Raw genomic sequence first — 15,606 nt, 5'->3', positions numbered from 1 at the left:
CTTTGCCCAAGTACAATTCCACCAAAGGTGTAAGAAGGTACCAGTAGATTTTTTACATTTCCAGCAAAGTTCCGATACATCTTTGTACATTTTTGCTAGTTTACTGGGATATAAGTACCAACGGTACAGCATCTTAAGATAGTTTTCTTTCAAATCTGAACATAAAGTAAACTTTCTATTTCTTTTCCAAGTATTAATCCATGTATCTAGATTAATTGTTTCCCTTAAGTCCTGAGACCATTTAATCATGGTCTCTTTGACAAGTTCATCTTCCGTTTCCCTGTTTAGAAGGGTCATGTGCATTTTCTTAATCAGGAAATGATTTTCGCCACATAGATTTAACCATAGTTCCGAATCTGTTTTTTCAAAACCTTTTTTCAAGTCCACATGGAATTTTCCTTTCAATTGATGATATAAGTACCATTGACATTATTTTCCCTGTATCAGGATATCATGTCTTTCTTTCAGTTTACATAGGGGGGCCCAGGGGGGCCAAAGTTATGGACCCTCAAAACTGTAGCCCTCATCTCCTATTAGCTCCCATTGGAAACAATGGGGGATGGGGGCACCCCCTTTGGGAGTCCATAACTTTGGACTCCTTGAACAAAACCTTACAAAACTTGGGGAGTGGCATAAGGACAGTCTCCTGATGATACGCTGGAATTCTGGTGCTGATATGTCTAAAAATGCACCCCCTGCATGCACCAATGTCCTGGTGCAAAAAAAATTGGTTGTGGTGGAGTGGCCGCCCATTGGGGGGGGGGTGGTCCAACTCAGGTTTTTCCCAGGGCTACAGTTTGCCTCGTTACACCCCTGAACTCACTGCTTGGGGATCCATCTTTGCTCAGTAGTTCCGCCACCTGGATGGTGAGGGGAAGACCCAAAGGAGCCTTTGGCTCGACACTGCAGCTGTCGACAGTCTCCCACCTGTTGGCTTCTCTTTGCAGAGTGCTGCCGGTTTCAGTGAAATGGAAGCCCCGACCTCCTCGTATGAGAAGACCAAACCCGTGGAGGCTGGTGAGTCTTCTCCTGCATGAACTTGGCACAATTTTGTGAGTGAATTCATTGGGCGGATGTCATGTGGAATCCACCAGTTGCGATTCCCATGGAGGGAGGTCCACCACACAAATACATGAATCATGGAGGTGTAACCTCTATCTGTGGGTTCTGTGGGGCAGAACTTAGAATGAGTTTGCAACAACAAATTTTAAAAACAAAATGGTTTACTTTCTTCACATATAACATCAAACATCAACATTTAACATCACACTTCAAGGTCCTGTTCAGGTTGCATTTTCAAGTCCTAATATTTATAGTCTACTGATACTGCCAAGTCCAGTTCTTCTTTGCAAGTGGGTTGGCTCCTGAAGACTCCAAGGGCTGGGTGAACAGGATTCAACATGATGAAGGTTTCCAGGAGAACTCTCACCCATTACAACCACAAAAAGAAACCCTGAAACAACAAACTCCAATATTTACAACATAGCAAAAACAAACAACTCCCTTCCCACTAGTTCCCAACAATATTGCAGTTACCTTAACAAGGTGTTCAGGGCTTATACCAACCAAGGTCCGAGTCTGGTAGCCTCGTCTCCTCCAAACTACATGAGCTCTGCAGCCTCCTGCTGCTTTGAGTCTCCACCCCTTTCTGGGTCAACCCATTCTGAGCATGGGGGTTACAGAGGCAGCGAAGATCATCCGCTCAAGCCTTCTGCAGAGGAGAAGTGGGCGGCCAAGAGGCGTGGCTTTGATGCCTCATCTCCCGTATGTCCTTCTCCTGGAGGCTGCCCCATTGTAGCTTCCCGAAATTTCAAACTGATCTCCAAACAACCAAGATCAGCTCCCCTGGAGAAAATGACGGCCTTGTAGGGTGGGTTCTATGGAATTACAGCTGATTGAGGTCCTTCCCAAACCCCAACTGCCCTCCTTAAGCTCCGTCCCTCAGATGACCAAATGTTTCTGCTCCCCAACCCAGAGATGGCAACCCCACCTGCTTTCTGTTTTAGCATCCTCCAGCAGCAGGCCAAAATATCTCTTTCTACCCCAGCTTCTGGGGGTGGTTCCATCTTTTTAAAGCTGCTGTTGTGGTTGTCTTCTAGCCTGAGGACTTTTCATATAATATCCCCATCAGCTGCGGAATGTTTTATGCTGTTTTGATGCCCCTGGCTTGTTTTGATGCTGCTGTTTTATCACTTTAGTAGCTCATTTTAACTTCAGCGAGGCAGCCTGGAACTCAGGAGGAGGCCTCTTAGAAGCGGCAAGTTGAGAAATTTCATTATCTATTCATTGTTCATTCATTCATTCATTCATTCATTCATTCATTCATTCATTCATTCATTCATTCATTCATTCATTCATTCATTCATTCATTCACAAACATAGAAAATGTTGACAGAGAGAAAATTTTCTCTCTTTCTCACAATACTAGAACCAGGGGGCATCCATTGAAAATGCTGGGGGGGGGAAGAATAGGGACTAATCCAAGGAAATACTTCTTCACACAACGTGTGAATTTGGTGTTTGGAATAACCTGCCACAAGAGGTGGTGAGTGACACTCACCTGGACTAAGCTTTAAAAGGAAACTCAGACCAGATTTTATGGAGGAGAAGTCGCATCTCCTGGCTACCAGTCTTGATCCTCCTTGATCTGAGATTGCAAATGCCTTAACAATCCAGGTGCTCGGGAGCAACATGCCTAGCATGAGGCGCTGGCCATTGCTTTCACCTCCTGCATTGAGAGCTTCCAGAAAGGCACCTGGTGAGGTACTTCGCAGCAGATAGCAGAGCTGGACTACAGATGGTTCAAGATCTGGATCACTTGTGAGCCTAGTTCTTCTTATGTTTGCTATGTATTCTTATACATGCATATCAGACGCATACATTACATACATACTTGTGAGCCATTAAAAGCCAAGAAGTGGTTGCCTGATTGTTCTAACATCTAAGTCAGTGGTTCTCAACCTTCCTAATGCCATGACCCTTTAATACAGTTCCTTATGTTGTGGTGACCCCCAACCCTAACATTAATCCATTTTACAGATGGAGAACACTGATGCAGAGAGTCTTAGGCGACCCCTGGGAAAGGGTTGTTCGACCCCCAAAGGCACAGGTGTCAAACTCATGCCCCTCCAGATGTTCATGAACTACAATTCCCATCAGTCCTTGCCAGTATAGCCAATGCTCATGTTGGGAGGGACTGATGGGAATTGTAGTTCATGAACCTCTGGAGGGCCACGAGTTTGACACCCCTGCCCTAAGGGGTCCCAACCCCCAGGTTGAGAACCACTGATCTAAGTGGGAGTTGACCAATCATTTTCCTGGCTTTGGGGCGGGGGGGAAGGGGAAATGGGGTACTTCCACCCTTCCCTTCCCCTCAGTGATTCCCCCCTCCTGATTTAGCTTCTGGAGGTGCCAGCAGCCTGAAACAGCGCTTTGAGAACATGGCCAAGTCAGCCGATGAAGAGAACCGGAAGCGAGCAGAGGAGGAGCGAACACATCGCCAGGCCCAAGAGCGGCGGGAGCGCCAGGCGGCTCAAAACCAGCAGAAGGTGAGTTCTGTGTATCTATGCCAGGCATCCACACCTTTTGTGTTCTGATAGAGGGTGGTGGGCGCAGCCCCAAAATGGCTGCCTCAGAAGGTGGAGTCATTCACAAAATGGCTGTCCCAGAAGGCAGAGTCATTCACAAAATGGCTGCCCCTGCAGGCAGAGTCATTCACAAAATGGCTGCCCCAGAAGGTGGAGTCATTCACAAAATGGCTGCCCCAGAAGGCAGAGTCATTCACAAAATGGCTGCCCCAGAAGGTGGAGTCATTCACAAAATGGCTGCCCCAGAAGGCAGAGTCATTCACAAAATGGCTGCCCCAGAAGGTGGAGTCATTCACAAAATGGCTGCCCCTGCAGGCAGAGTCAGTCCCAAAATGACTGTCGCAGTCTACCTTCAGTCACACAGTAAAGATCCTTGTCTTGTGGTGCCAGCTGCTGCCAAAACAATATTCCTAAAAATCTGCACAGCCAATCAAATCACCACTGGCCAGCCAATAGCCTTGGCAAGCAAAAACTTACCTGGTATTGCCTACTTTCTAAAAAATGCTTGATGGATACCAGGAATGGTGTCAATTCGTACCTCATCTATGCAATCATGTTTTATTTAACAATTCAACAGATGTAGCACAATCAAGTTATTTTAAAGAAAACTCTTTAGTTTGGAGAGGAGACGTCTGAGGGGGGATATGATTGAAGTCTATAAAATTATGCATGGGGTAGAAAATGTGGACAGAGAGAAATTTTTCTCTCTTTCTCACAATACTAGAACCAGGGGGCATCCATTGAAAATGCTGGGGGGAAGAATTAGGACTAATAAAAGGAAAAAACATTTCTCTTCACGCCTAGCGTGTGATTGGTGTTTTCAGAATTATGCTGCCAAAAGAGGTGGTGATGGCCCACTAACCTGGATAGCTTCTTAAAAGGGGTTTGGACAACAGATTTGTGGAGGAGAAGCTCGATTTATGGCTACCAATCTTAACTCCTCACTCAGTCTCCAGATTGGACTGTCAATGCCTTGGCAGACCAGGTGATCGGGAGCAGCAGCCGCAGAAGGCCATTGCTTTCACCTCCTGCATGTGAGCTCCCAAAGGCACCTGGTAGGCCACTGTGAGTAGCAGAGAGCTGGACTAGATGGACTCTGGTCTGATCCAGCTGGCTTGTTCTTATGTTCTTATGTTCTTAAATGTTTCATTAATGCAGTGACTATTTGTTGGCTGGGAGATGCATGGTTTCACTTTGAACCTGGAACAAATGAATAAACATCAATTATCTCCCTTAGAGATGAAGGGTTGTATTTTGAAAAGACTGAATGTTTTAAGGGAGCATTCAGTCACGAGGCAGCACTGTGATTTCTGGGTTACGGCATTGCTTTTATTCCAACAAAGAGGTTTGAATCTCCTTGGGGCTGTTTAAAATAACGCCTGCTCACAGTTGTGTGTCAGCGACCACCACACTTCACAATTGCACCAATGACTCCATTGTGTTGACATGAAAAAGAATGAGATGAGGAAGTTTTGTTGAGAGCTGCTGTTATTTACTGACGCACGTTATTTTGTGGGGAACACCGGGATGAAAAATGGCGGAAGGCTAGTAGCCCTAAACAGTAAAGAGTTCTGTATGGTGGGATCCCAAAAATTTACCCAAGTGGCTGGTTCCCTCGTAGTCTCCCCCTCAGTACCAAGGGGGCAGAGGCGTACCTAGGCAAACCTGAGCCCTGGGCAAAACCTGAGTTGGATGCTCCCCCCCATGGGCATCCAATCAAAAGAAGGATACTTTCCTTAAACAAGGAACTTTACCATATTTCTAAAACTTGTTTTTAAAACAACAGCCCAACAGGGAGGAGTATCCCGCTCACTACCTTTGCCAACCAGCCACATAGGAAACAACGGAGACTTGATGATTTTTTGGACCCTGGTGGAGTCTCTAACTTGAAAAGCGGACCCAATTAATTCACCCCTCTCGTACACAATGCAAATAATGAGTAACCCACTCTCGGGAACTGGTGAGAACCTTCTGGATCCCACCTCTGAGTAGGATCCCAAAAGGATTAGTGTCTCAGAGGAATCAGCCGAACAACCAGATCTCTTTCCTTCCCTCAGGAATGGCAGAGACAACAAAGGAGCAAGCGCCTGGAGATTTCCACCTCAGCCTGTCAAGGTGTGCCCAGAGGTCAGCTTGCCACCTGTGCCAACAAAATACCAGGTAGGAAGAAGGCTACCCCACTACACATGCAGCCTTCTGCTTGAGAAAACAGTATTTTTTTTTGGGGGGGGGGATCCAATGAAACAGTTCCATCCAACAGGTGCACAGGGCAAGGGCCTTGCAGAAGGTTGGAAGATACTGGGATGGAGCACCTCTTGAGCTTGTGCATGTGGGAGGTTAAGAGCTCATTAGCATCTAATATGGAGGTGTACCGGGTTTGATTTCCTCGTTCTACCACTTGGAGCACCATGTGAGGCCTATCACAGGAATTCAGATTAGCCTCTGTACTTTCCACACCTTCGCCAGTTGGGTGTGACCTTAGGCTAGTCTGCAGCTGAGATCTCTCAGCCCCACCCACCTCACAGGGTGTTTGTTGTGAGGGGGGAAGGGCAAGGAGATTGTCAGCCCCTTTGAGTCTCCTGCAGGAGAGAAAGGGGGGATATAAATCCAAACTCTTCTTCTTCTTCTTGGTCCACATCCTTGCATCTGGCAAAGCAATCTCCTGGCTATACAAAGTTCATGCCATGGCAGAGTTGCTGATCACCTGAGCACTAGAAGAGTTGTTGCCACTAGAAGAGTTGTTCCCATCCTTGCCCGCCCTGCAGACAGCAGGGCGGACGCATCCATGTTTCTTTATGCCGGAGTAAAAGGTAAAAAAAATCCCAATATATACAGTGTTAGCTTTATTTTAAATGTCAAAAATTATTTGTGGCTCCAAGTGTTTTCTTTTCCCGTGGAAAACGGGTCCAAATGGCTCTTTGAGTGTTAAAGGTTCTCTACCCCTGCTCTAATCAATGAACTGAAAAGATTTTCAGGATATGAGCTTTCTAGAGTGAAAACCTCCTTCATCAGATACCTGACAAAGGAAACTTTGACTTGCAAATATTCATATCCTCATAAGTTGCTATTGGACTCAAATCTGGCCATTTGGCTTCAGACCTGTCTGTCTGTCTGTCTGTCTGTCTTTACATTCCCATCCTTTACAACATGGCCACCCTCTGAAACCAAGCTAGAACATGTCTTACTTCTGCCATTCTTATTATTAGTTTGGTTTTTGCGAGGATTTTTTAAAATCTGAGAGAGCAATCAAAACTGGCCTGTGTCCCCTTAGCTGGATCCTCAGAGAGATGTAGAGGGAAGCAAAGGGATCCATAGGTAGAGACAAGTGGGATCTCCCAAACCTTCACCTTTGCTCTCCTCCCTTCATAGACCGATTAGGACAATTAGCTATTTTTAAAGAGAATGAAGTGAGGGGAAAGGGGGAACGGACCCGTTGCCTCCTGTAGCTGCGCTTGCTTCTCTCTGGCCATTGTCCCAAATGTTCAGCCGCTAGAGGCTGCCTGACGTTGCCAGGATCCTTACATTTAACAGAGAAGATTCTCAGTGGTGCCTGGAGAGGTCGCAAGCCGAAGCTCAGCTTCCCAAAGCTTGTCAGGCCGTGTCAAATGTGGTGGCGGAAAGTTCCGTCACGTCACAGTCGACTCACGGCTACTCCACACTGTCTTCAAGGCAGGAGATGTTCAGAGGTGGTTTGCCAGTGCCTGCCTCCAAGTAGTGATGTGGGACTGCCTTGGTGGTCTCCCCTCCAAATACCAACCAGGGTGGACCCTGCTTAGCTTCTGAGATCTAACAAGCTTTGATTAGCTTGTGACCTTGGGCTAGTCACAGTTCTTCTGAGCTCTCTCAGCCCCACCCACCTCCCAGGGTGTTTGTTGTGAGGGGGGAAGGGCAAGGAGATTGTAAGCCCCTTTGAGTTTCCTACAGGAGAGAAAAGGGGGATATCAATCCAAACTCTTCTTCTTCTAGCATGAGCCATCCAAGTCAGGGCCGGTCAAATGTAGCCTCCCTAAAACGAAACAAAACAATCCAGGTTGCCCCAACTCCCTTTTTGGCCACTGTCCGTGAGAAGTCACAAGGCTAGATGAAAGCCATCCTGTGACCCTTGTGGTTGTTCTCAGTGGTGGGATTCAAATAATTTAACAACCAGTTCTGGTGGTGGGATTCAAATAATTTAACAACTGGTTGTATACAAGTGCCATTTTAACAACCGGTTCTGCCAAAGTGGTGCAAACCTACTGAATCCCACCACTGGTTGTTCTTCACCTGATGTTCAGGGAGCAGCAGAGGATGAAGAGGACCAGCCTCCCGCTCTTCCCCCACGCCTTCTGGATTTGGATGAAGATGACCGTGACCCGTCCACAACCCCACCCGTGCAACCCCCTCCCTCCCCTGAGATGGAAGATGGTGGCCATGATTACGAGGACGTCTCGGGGGGCCCGAGCCACTGGGAAGAACCCCCAGACATCCAGGAGGAAGATAGCATGGGGGACTACGAAGAGATGCCGGGCCCCCCAGGGAACAAGGGGCTCGTCTATGACAACATTGCTGACCAGGCTGAGGACTATGAGGAGATCCCCACCTATGAGGAAGTGCCCCCTGCAGGTGAGTGGAGGGGAAGCCGTCACTGATGGGGGGGGGCCAGTATGCCAACTCCTTGTTGGGAAATTCCTGGAGATTTTGAGGGCGGAGCCTGGGGAGGGTCAGGGTTTTGGGAGGAGGGGGGGCTCAGCGGGGTAAAACTCCATAAAGTCCACCTTCCAAAGCAGCCATTTTATTTATTTCTTTATTAAAAGTATTTATACCCCTGCCATTCTACAGCTATATTCAAGGTGGCTTACAAAAAACCGCAATAAAATATAATAGCAGCAGTGGCGTAGGAGGTGAAGAGCTCGTGTATCTAATCTGGAGGAACCAGGTTTGATTCCCAGCTCTGCCGCCTGAGCTGTGGAGGCTTATCTGGGGAATTCAGTTTAGCCTGTGCACTCCCACACACGCCAGCTGGGTGACCTTGGGCTAGTCACAGCTTCTCGGAGCTCTCTCAGCGCCACCTACCTCACAGGGTGTTTGTTGTGAGGGGGGAAGGGCAAGGAGATTGTCAGCCCCTTTGAGTCTCCTAAAGGAGAGAAAGGGGGGATATAAATCCAAACTCTTCTTCTTCTTCTCTAATACAATAACAATAAAGCCAAGAACAATAAAACCGAACACAATACAATAAATTCAAACCATATCATTTTTTAAAAAGTTACTGTATAACATACCTATGAAACCTAAAACGTGGCTTGCTGAAATCTAGGTGTTAAAAGCTGTTCAAAATAAAAGCTGTTCGTTTGATGATGAAAGGAGAGCAAGGAAGGAGCAGACCGGGGTTCCGCAGGAAGAGGGTTCCAAAGTCTGGGTGCCACCACCAAGAAGGGTGTCTTGCAGGACCCTACCAGACGTACAAATAGGATGGAGAGATAATTCTTCCTTGGATTATCTTAGTAAACGGGCAAGAATCCCGGAGTGCTCTTGGTAGTCTGGAGTTCAGTTGTAATTCTAGGACACAGGTGTCAAACTCGCGGCCCTCCAGATGTTATGGACTACAGTTCCCATCATCCCCTGCCAGCATTATGCTGGCAGGGGATGACGGGAACTATAGTCCATAACATCTGGAGGACCATGAGTTTGACACCTGTGTTCTAAGAGGTTTCCAGGTTTCACCTGCAGGTTGGCAACTTTGATGAGAGCCAAGCAGAGACTTCAATCTACAATCCAAGTCTGCAGCTATTGGAGGTTCGGGCAGCTTGGCTCGGACTGAAAGATCCTTAGGGAAGCTGGTTGCCGGAGCTGCGCAGGTTTGGCTCAATTCTGGGAGGCTGCATAGAATCCCCGTGATTCTCCCCTGGACTGAACGAGGGAAAGCCCAGGGAGCAAATTAGATGACTTGATAATGTATTGGATGCAGGACCGAGGCTCATATCTTGAAAAGTTTATTTCTTTAAACCAGAGGCGTACCGGCAAAAAATGGCGCCTGGGGCAAGACCAGAGTTTTCCGCCCCCCTCCATGACACCCGAGGGAAGACCTGGTTACTCCTGCGGCAAGGCGCCCGGTGGGCCCGAAGTTAGCAAGCCAAAAATTGCCTTAGATGTCCTTGTAAACTAGGAGGCTTGCTGATTGTATTGCCAAAGTAATCTCTACGAGGACTGGGGCAATCTGTGGCAACCTCTCCACGGTGGGCAGACTGCTTATAGGAGATAGAAGACTGAGTACAACCCGTGCACCTGTTGTAAGACTGAGTATGGATGTTTGATTCAATCAGTTCTTTCAGGTTGTCAAATTTTTCCAGCTACATTTTTAAAACTGCTAAGAATTTCCTGTAGAGAAGCTGCTGCAAGGATACAAAGTGATTGCAAATCAGGCTCAGGATTAACTAACTGTTCATTAGACATGGAGACAGGTTCAAAGTTAGAAGCAAGGTCCTTCTCAGGATTAATGGGGGAATTAACCCCTTGCTCTCCCGCATAGCCAGGAGCATGATTAATGGGTGTGTTTGTTGTTCCATGCTCTTCCACGGGAGATATTGTGACACTGTGGTCCACTGGGCAGTTTGAGTCTGTCTGAAGCAATGTGAAGCGGTTGGAGACGGGCACTGCAAATTCCAACCCAGCCGAATTGGAGATGGTAGAATTTCCTCCAACAAGGAAGCCAGGGGCGTAACGAGGCGAACTGTAGCCCTGGGCAAAACCTGAGTTGGATGCCCCCCCCCCCCATGGGCGACCATTCCACCATGACCAATTTTTTTTGCACCAGGACATTGGTGCCTAAAGGGGGTGCATTTTTAGACATATCAGCACCAAAATTCTTTGCTGAGGAGATGGGGGCTACCCTTTTGAGGGTCCATAACTTTGGACCCCCTGAACCAAACTGCACCAAACTTGGGAGGTAACATCATGACAGTCTCCAGATGATACCCTGAAATTTCGGTGCTGATATGTCCAAAAAATGCACCCCCTGCAGGAACATCCCTGAAATTTGCTCAAGAATCTTTGTTCTGCATTGAGTTTTCTGCATTGCTGTCAATGGGGGTTGCAGGCTGGGGGAGGGGCACATTTCTGAAGGCACAGTCTCAAAACTTTCAGGGTCTCATCAGGAGACTTCCCTAATGATACCCCCCAGGTTTGGTGCAGTTTGGTTCGGGGGGGGCAAAGTTATGGACCCTCAAAACTGTAGCCCCCATCGCCTATTAGCTCCCATTGGAAACAATGGGGGATGGGGGCACCCCCTTTGGGAGTCCATAACTTTGGACTCCCTGAGCCAAACCTCACCAAACGTAGGGGGTAGCATAAGGACAGGCTCCTGATGATACGCTGATAATTTGGTGCCGCTAGCCTAAAAACTGCGCCCCCTGCAGGCCAAAAATGGAAAACCACTAAAATACCCCAATAATAATATCTTGGAATAACGTGCTGGAATTGCCTGCAAGCAATAATATCCTGGAATATTATTCTGGAAGCATAAATAGCGAACCTCATAGCAGCAAAGTCCTTATAAGCCAAGACGGCAACAAATTGCAAATAAATGAATGAATATATAATCGGATGTTAAAGTCAATTGGCAGCAAGTCCGATGAAGCAATCACTTGATACAACTGGGGTGAAGTTCCTCCAGAGAACCAGTTATCAGACCAGAGAAGAGTGAATAGGTGGGCTATTGGACACCATCTTTCCAGAAGCACTTTGATTAAATTCCTGGCTGCAGAGTCCCAGACAGAAGGTGCGGCTGACTAAAGGTCACTGTGCATCGTGGATCCATGGAGTTGGAAGGGGCCATGGAGGCCATCTAGTCCAACCCCCTACTCAATGCAGGATCAGCCTAGAGCATCCCTGACCGGTGTTTATCCAGTTGCTGCTTGAAGACTGCCAGTCTTTCAGCCGATTCCACTGCTGAACTACTCTCACTGTAAAAAAAAAATCCTAATGTCCAGTCGGAGCCTTTCCCCCCATAACTAACACCCATTATTGCAAGTCCTCTCCTCTGCTGCCAACAGGAACAGCTCCCTGCCCTCCTTTAAGGGACAGCCGTTCAAATACTTCAAGAGTCGAATCATGCCCCACCTCGACCTCCTCTTCTCCAGACTGAACATTCCCGAGCCCCTCAGCTTTTCCGCCCAGGGCTGGGTCTCCGGGCCCCCGATCATCCCCATCGCTCTCCTCTGCACCCGCTCCATTCTGCCCACATCCTTTTTGAAATGTGGTCTCCAGAACTGCTTACAGTACTCCTGGGTCGAATCCCCACTACTGTCTTAGCCAGGTTTCAGAACGACCTCAAACCTGGTTAGTTTGTGTTCTGAAACCTGGCTAAGACGGTAATGGGGATTCTACCGGGGAGGTCGTCCCTCAAACCTGGTTAGTTTGTGTTCTGAAACCTGGCTAAGACGGTAGTGGGGATTCGACCGGGGAGGTCGTCCCTCAAACCTGGTTAGTTTGTGTTCTGAAACCTGGCTAAGACAGTAGTGGGGATTCGACCGGGGAGGTCGTCCCTCAAACCTGGTTAGTTTGTGTTCTGAAACCTGGCTAAGACAGTAGTGGGGATTCGACCGGGGAGGTCGTCCCTCAAACCTGGTTAGTTTGTGTTCTGAAACCTGGCTAAGACGGTAGTGGGGATTCGACCGGGGAGGTCATCCCTCAAACCTGGTTAGTTTGTGTTCTGAAACCAGGCTAAGATGGTAGTGGGGATTCGACCCTGGTGTAATTTCACCAATGGGGGGGGGGGTCTTGTGATTTCGGTGTTGTGACCCTTTGATACAACCCAAGATCACACTAGCCTTTTTTTTGAAGCAGTTCATATTCAGCTTACAAACCACCTATAACCCTAGATCTTGTTCACACACAGTGCTACCAAGGAGTATAACTCCCATCAAGTATGTGTGCTTCCCATTTTTGTTACTCATGCGTAGAACTCGGTACTTAACCTTCTTGAATTGCACCTTGTTCACATCTACCCACCATCCCTTCCCATCAGGAATCAGCCATTAGGTAGGGCCATCCCTTATCAATCTCTTTCTTGGCTTCTTTTCCTGCAGCAAGTAAAGGACCTGCGGGCCACGCGAGCGAGACGGGCCTATCAGCTGTGGCCCTCTATGACTACCAGGGAGGTGAGTCAATCGTTTGACCCTCTTCTTACCTTAAGTAGGCAGTTTCTACTTTAGTTGGGGGGGATTAGACGGAGACAGAGAGCAAGAAGGAGGTGACTGGGATCAATAACCTGTGTATACCAGTTGGTTGTTATGGGTTTTCTGAGCTGTGGGCTGTGTGTCCGTGGTCTGGTAGATCTTTTTCCTAATGTTTCACCTACATCTGTGGCTGGCATCTTCAGAGGTGTATCACACTGTTACACACAGATGCCAGCCACAGATGCAGGTGAAATGTTAGGAACAAGATCCACCAGACCACGGCCACACAGCCCGGAAAACCCACCAGTGGCCAGTTGAATCTGGCCGTGAAAGCCTTCGACAATACAATTCACTAATACCTAACATTCACTAAGAATACCTATTATTAAAATTCAGATTGGCATACAATATGGAGCCTATGGAAGACTGCCCAGCCCAGCTTGGATATGGACCCTCATTACAAACTGTCCAAGTTTGGGCAAATCAAGGGGGGGGCACACAGAATGATCATGCATTGATTATTGTAGGGCAGTGGTAGTGAACCTATGGCACACGTGCCAGAGGTGGCACTCAGAGCCCTCTCTGTGGGCATAAGAACATAAGAACATAAGAACAAGCCAGCTGGATCAGACCAGAGTCCATCTAGTCCAGCTCTCTGCTACTCGCAGTGGCCCACCAGGTGCCTTTGGGAGTTCACATGTAGGATGTGAAAGCAATGGCCTTCTGCGGCTGTTGCTCCCGAGCACCTGGACTGTTAAGGCATTTGCAATCTCAGATCAAAGAGGATCAAGATTGGTAGCCATAAATTGACTTCTCCTCCATAAATCTGTCCAAGCCCCTTTTAAAGCTATCCAGGTTAGTGGCCATCACCACCTCCTGTGGCAGCATATTCCAAACACCAATCACACGTTGCGTGAAGAAGTGTTTCCTTTTATTAGTTCTAATTTTTCCCCCCAGCATTTTCAATGAATGCCCCCTGGTTCTAGTATTGTGAGAAAGAGAGAAAAATTTCTCTCTGTCAACATTTTCTACCCCATGCATAATTTTATAGACTTCAATCATATCCCCCCTCAGACGTCTCCTCTCCAAACTAAAGAGTCCCAAACGCTGCAGCCTTTCCTCATAAGGAAGGTGCTCCAGTCCCTCAATCATCCTCGTTGCCCTTCTCTGCACTTTTTCTATCTCTTCAATATCCTTTTTGAGATGTGGTGACCAGAACTGAACACAGTACTCCAAGTGTGGTCGCACCACGGCTTTATATAAGGGCATGACAATCTTTGCAGTTTTATTATCAATTCCTTTCCTGATTATCCCCAGCATAGAGTTTGCCTTTTTCACAGCTGCCATACATTGAGTTGACATTCCCATGGAACTATCAATTAAGACGCCCAAATCCCTTTCCTGGTCTGTGACTGATAGCACTGACCCCTGTAGCATGTATGTGAAGTTTGGATTTTTTGCCCCTATGTGCATCACTTTGCATTTTGCTACATTGAACTGCATTTGCCATTTCTTAGCCCACTCACCTAATTTATCAAGGTCCGCTTGGAGCTCCTCGCAATCCTTTGTGGTTCTCACCACCCTACATAATTTGGTATCATCTGCAAACTTGGCCACCACGCTACCCACCCCTACTTCCAGGTCATTTATGAATAGGTTAAAGAGCACTGGTCCCAATACGGATCCTTGGGGGACACCACTCCCCACATCTCTCCATTGTGAGAATTTCCCATTTACACCCACTCTTTGCTTCCTGTTTCTCAACCAGTTTTTAATCCATAGGAGGACTTCCCCTCTTATTCCTTCATTGCTGAGTTTTCTCAATAGTCTCTGGTGAGGAACTTTGTCAAAAGCCTTTTGGAAATCCAAGTAGACAATGTCCACTGGTTCCCCCTTATCCACATGCCTATTTACATCCTCAAAGAACTCTAGTAAGTTTGTAAGACAGGATTTGCCTCTGCAAAAGCCATGCTGACTCTTTCTCAGCAGGTTTTGCTTTTGTACATGTTTTATAATTTTATCTTTAATGACAGATTCTACTAATTTACCAGGAACAGATGTCAAACTGACTGGCCTGTAATTTCCCGGGTCCCCCCTAGATCCTTTCTTAAAGATTGGTGTGACATTGGCCATCTTCCAGTCTTCAGGGATGGAGCCTGATTTCAAGGATAAGTTGCATATTAAAGTGAGAACATCAGCAATTTCATGCTTGAGCTCTTTAAGAACTCTTGGGTGAATGCAATCTGGGCCAGGGGATTTGGTAGCATTTAGTTTATCAATGGCTGCCAGAACTTCTTCCTTGTCTACCACTATCTTCGTTAGTTCCTCGGATTCACCTCCTAAGAAGCTTGGTTCAGGTGCAGGAATGTTCCTCACCTCCTCTTGGGTGAAGACAGATGCAAAGAATTCATTCAGCTTTTCTGCAATCTCCCTGTCATCTTTTAGCACACCCTTTGTTCCTTCGTCATCTAACGGGCCTACCGCTTCCCTTGCTGGCTTCCTGCTTTTGATGTACTTGAAGAACTGTTTGTTGCTGGTTTTGATGTTCACAGCCATGCGTTCCTCATAATCCTTTTTTGCCTCCCTTACAGCTAACTTGCTTCTCTTTTGCCACCATTTGTGTTCTCTCTGGTATTCTTTATCAGTTAAGTTGGACTTCCATTTTCTAAAAGACATCTTTTTTCCCCTAATAATTTCCTCAACGTCCCTTGTTAACCATGGTGGCTTTCTTTTGGACTGGGCGCTGCCTTTCCTAACCTGTGGAACACATTCCAGTTGAGCTTTTAAGACTGTGTTTTTAAATAACCTCCAAGCATCTTGGACATTTTTGACTCTCTTGATTTTCCCTTTCAGCTTCCTGCGCACTA

At 47.2% G+C, this 15,606-nt stretch overlaps 2 protein-coding genes across 3 annotated transcripts in view; one reads left to right on the top strand and one right to left on the bottom strand.

Moving 5' to 3' along the window:
- The window catches only part of LOC125434937 (hematopoietic lineage cell-specific protein-like), a 28,991-nt gene extending 25,447 nt beyond the window's left edge, over positions 1-3,544 (top strand). For both annotated transcript variants that reach the window (XM_048500807.1, XM_048500806.1), the window contains 2 exons: positions 948-1,017; positions 3,400-3,544. In XM_048500807.1, coding sequence (XP_048356764.1) covers positions 948-1,017; positions 3,400-3,423 — 94 coding nt within the window. In that variant the 3' untranslated portion in view covers positions 3,424-3,544. The remainder of the gene's footprint in view (positions 1-947; positions 1,018-3,399) is intronic.
- Positions 1-15,606, bottom strand: part of NME6 (NME/NM23 nucleoside diphosphate kinase 6) — a 581,226-nt gene that overhangs the window by 266,104 nt on the left and 299,516 nt on the right. The window lies entirely within an intron of this gene.

Source organism: Sphaerodactylus townsendi, linkage group LG06 (assembly GCF_021028975.2).
Source record: "Sphaerodactylus townsendi isolate TG3544 linkage group LG06, MPM_Stown_v2.3, whole genome shotgun sequence".
Taxonomy (NCBI): domain Eukaryota; kingdom Metazoa; phylum Chordata; class Lepidosauria; order Squamata; family Sphaerodactylidae; genus Sphaerodactylus; species Sphaerodactylus townsendi.
The sequence above is the reverse complement of the archived record's forward strand: the minus strand, read 5'-3'. Positions and strand labels throughout refer to the sequence as shown.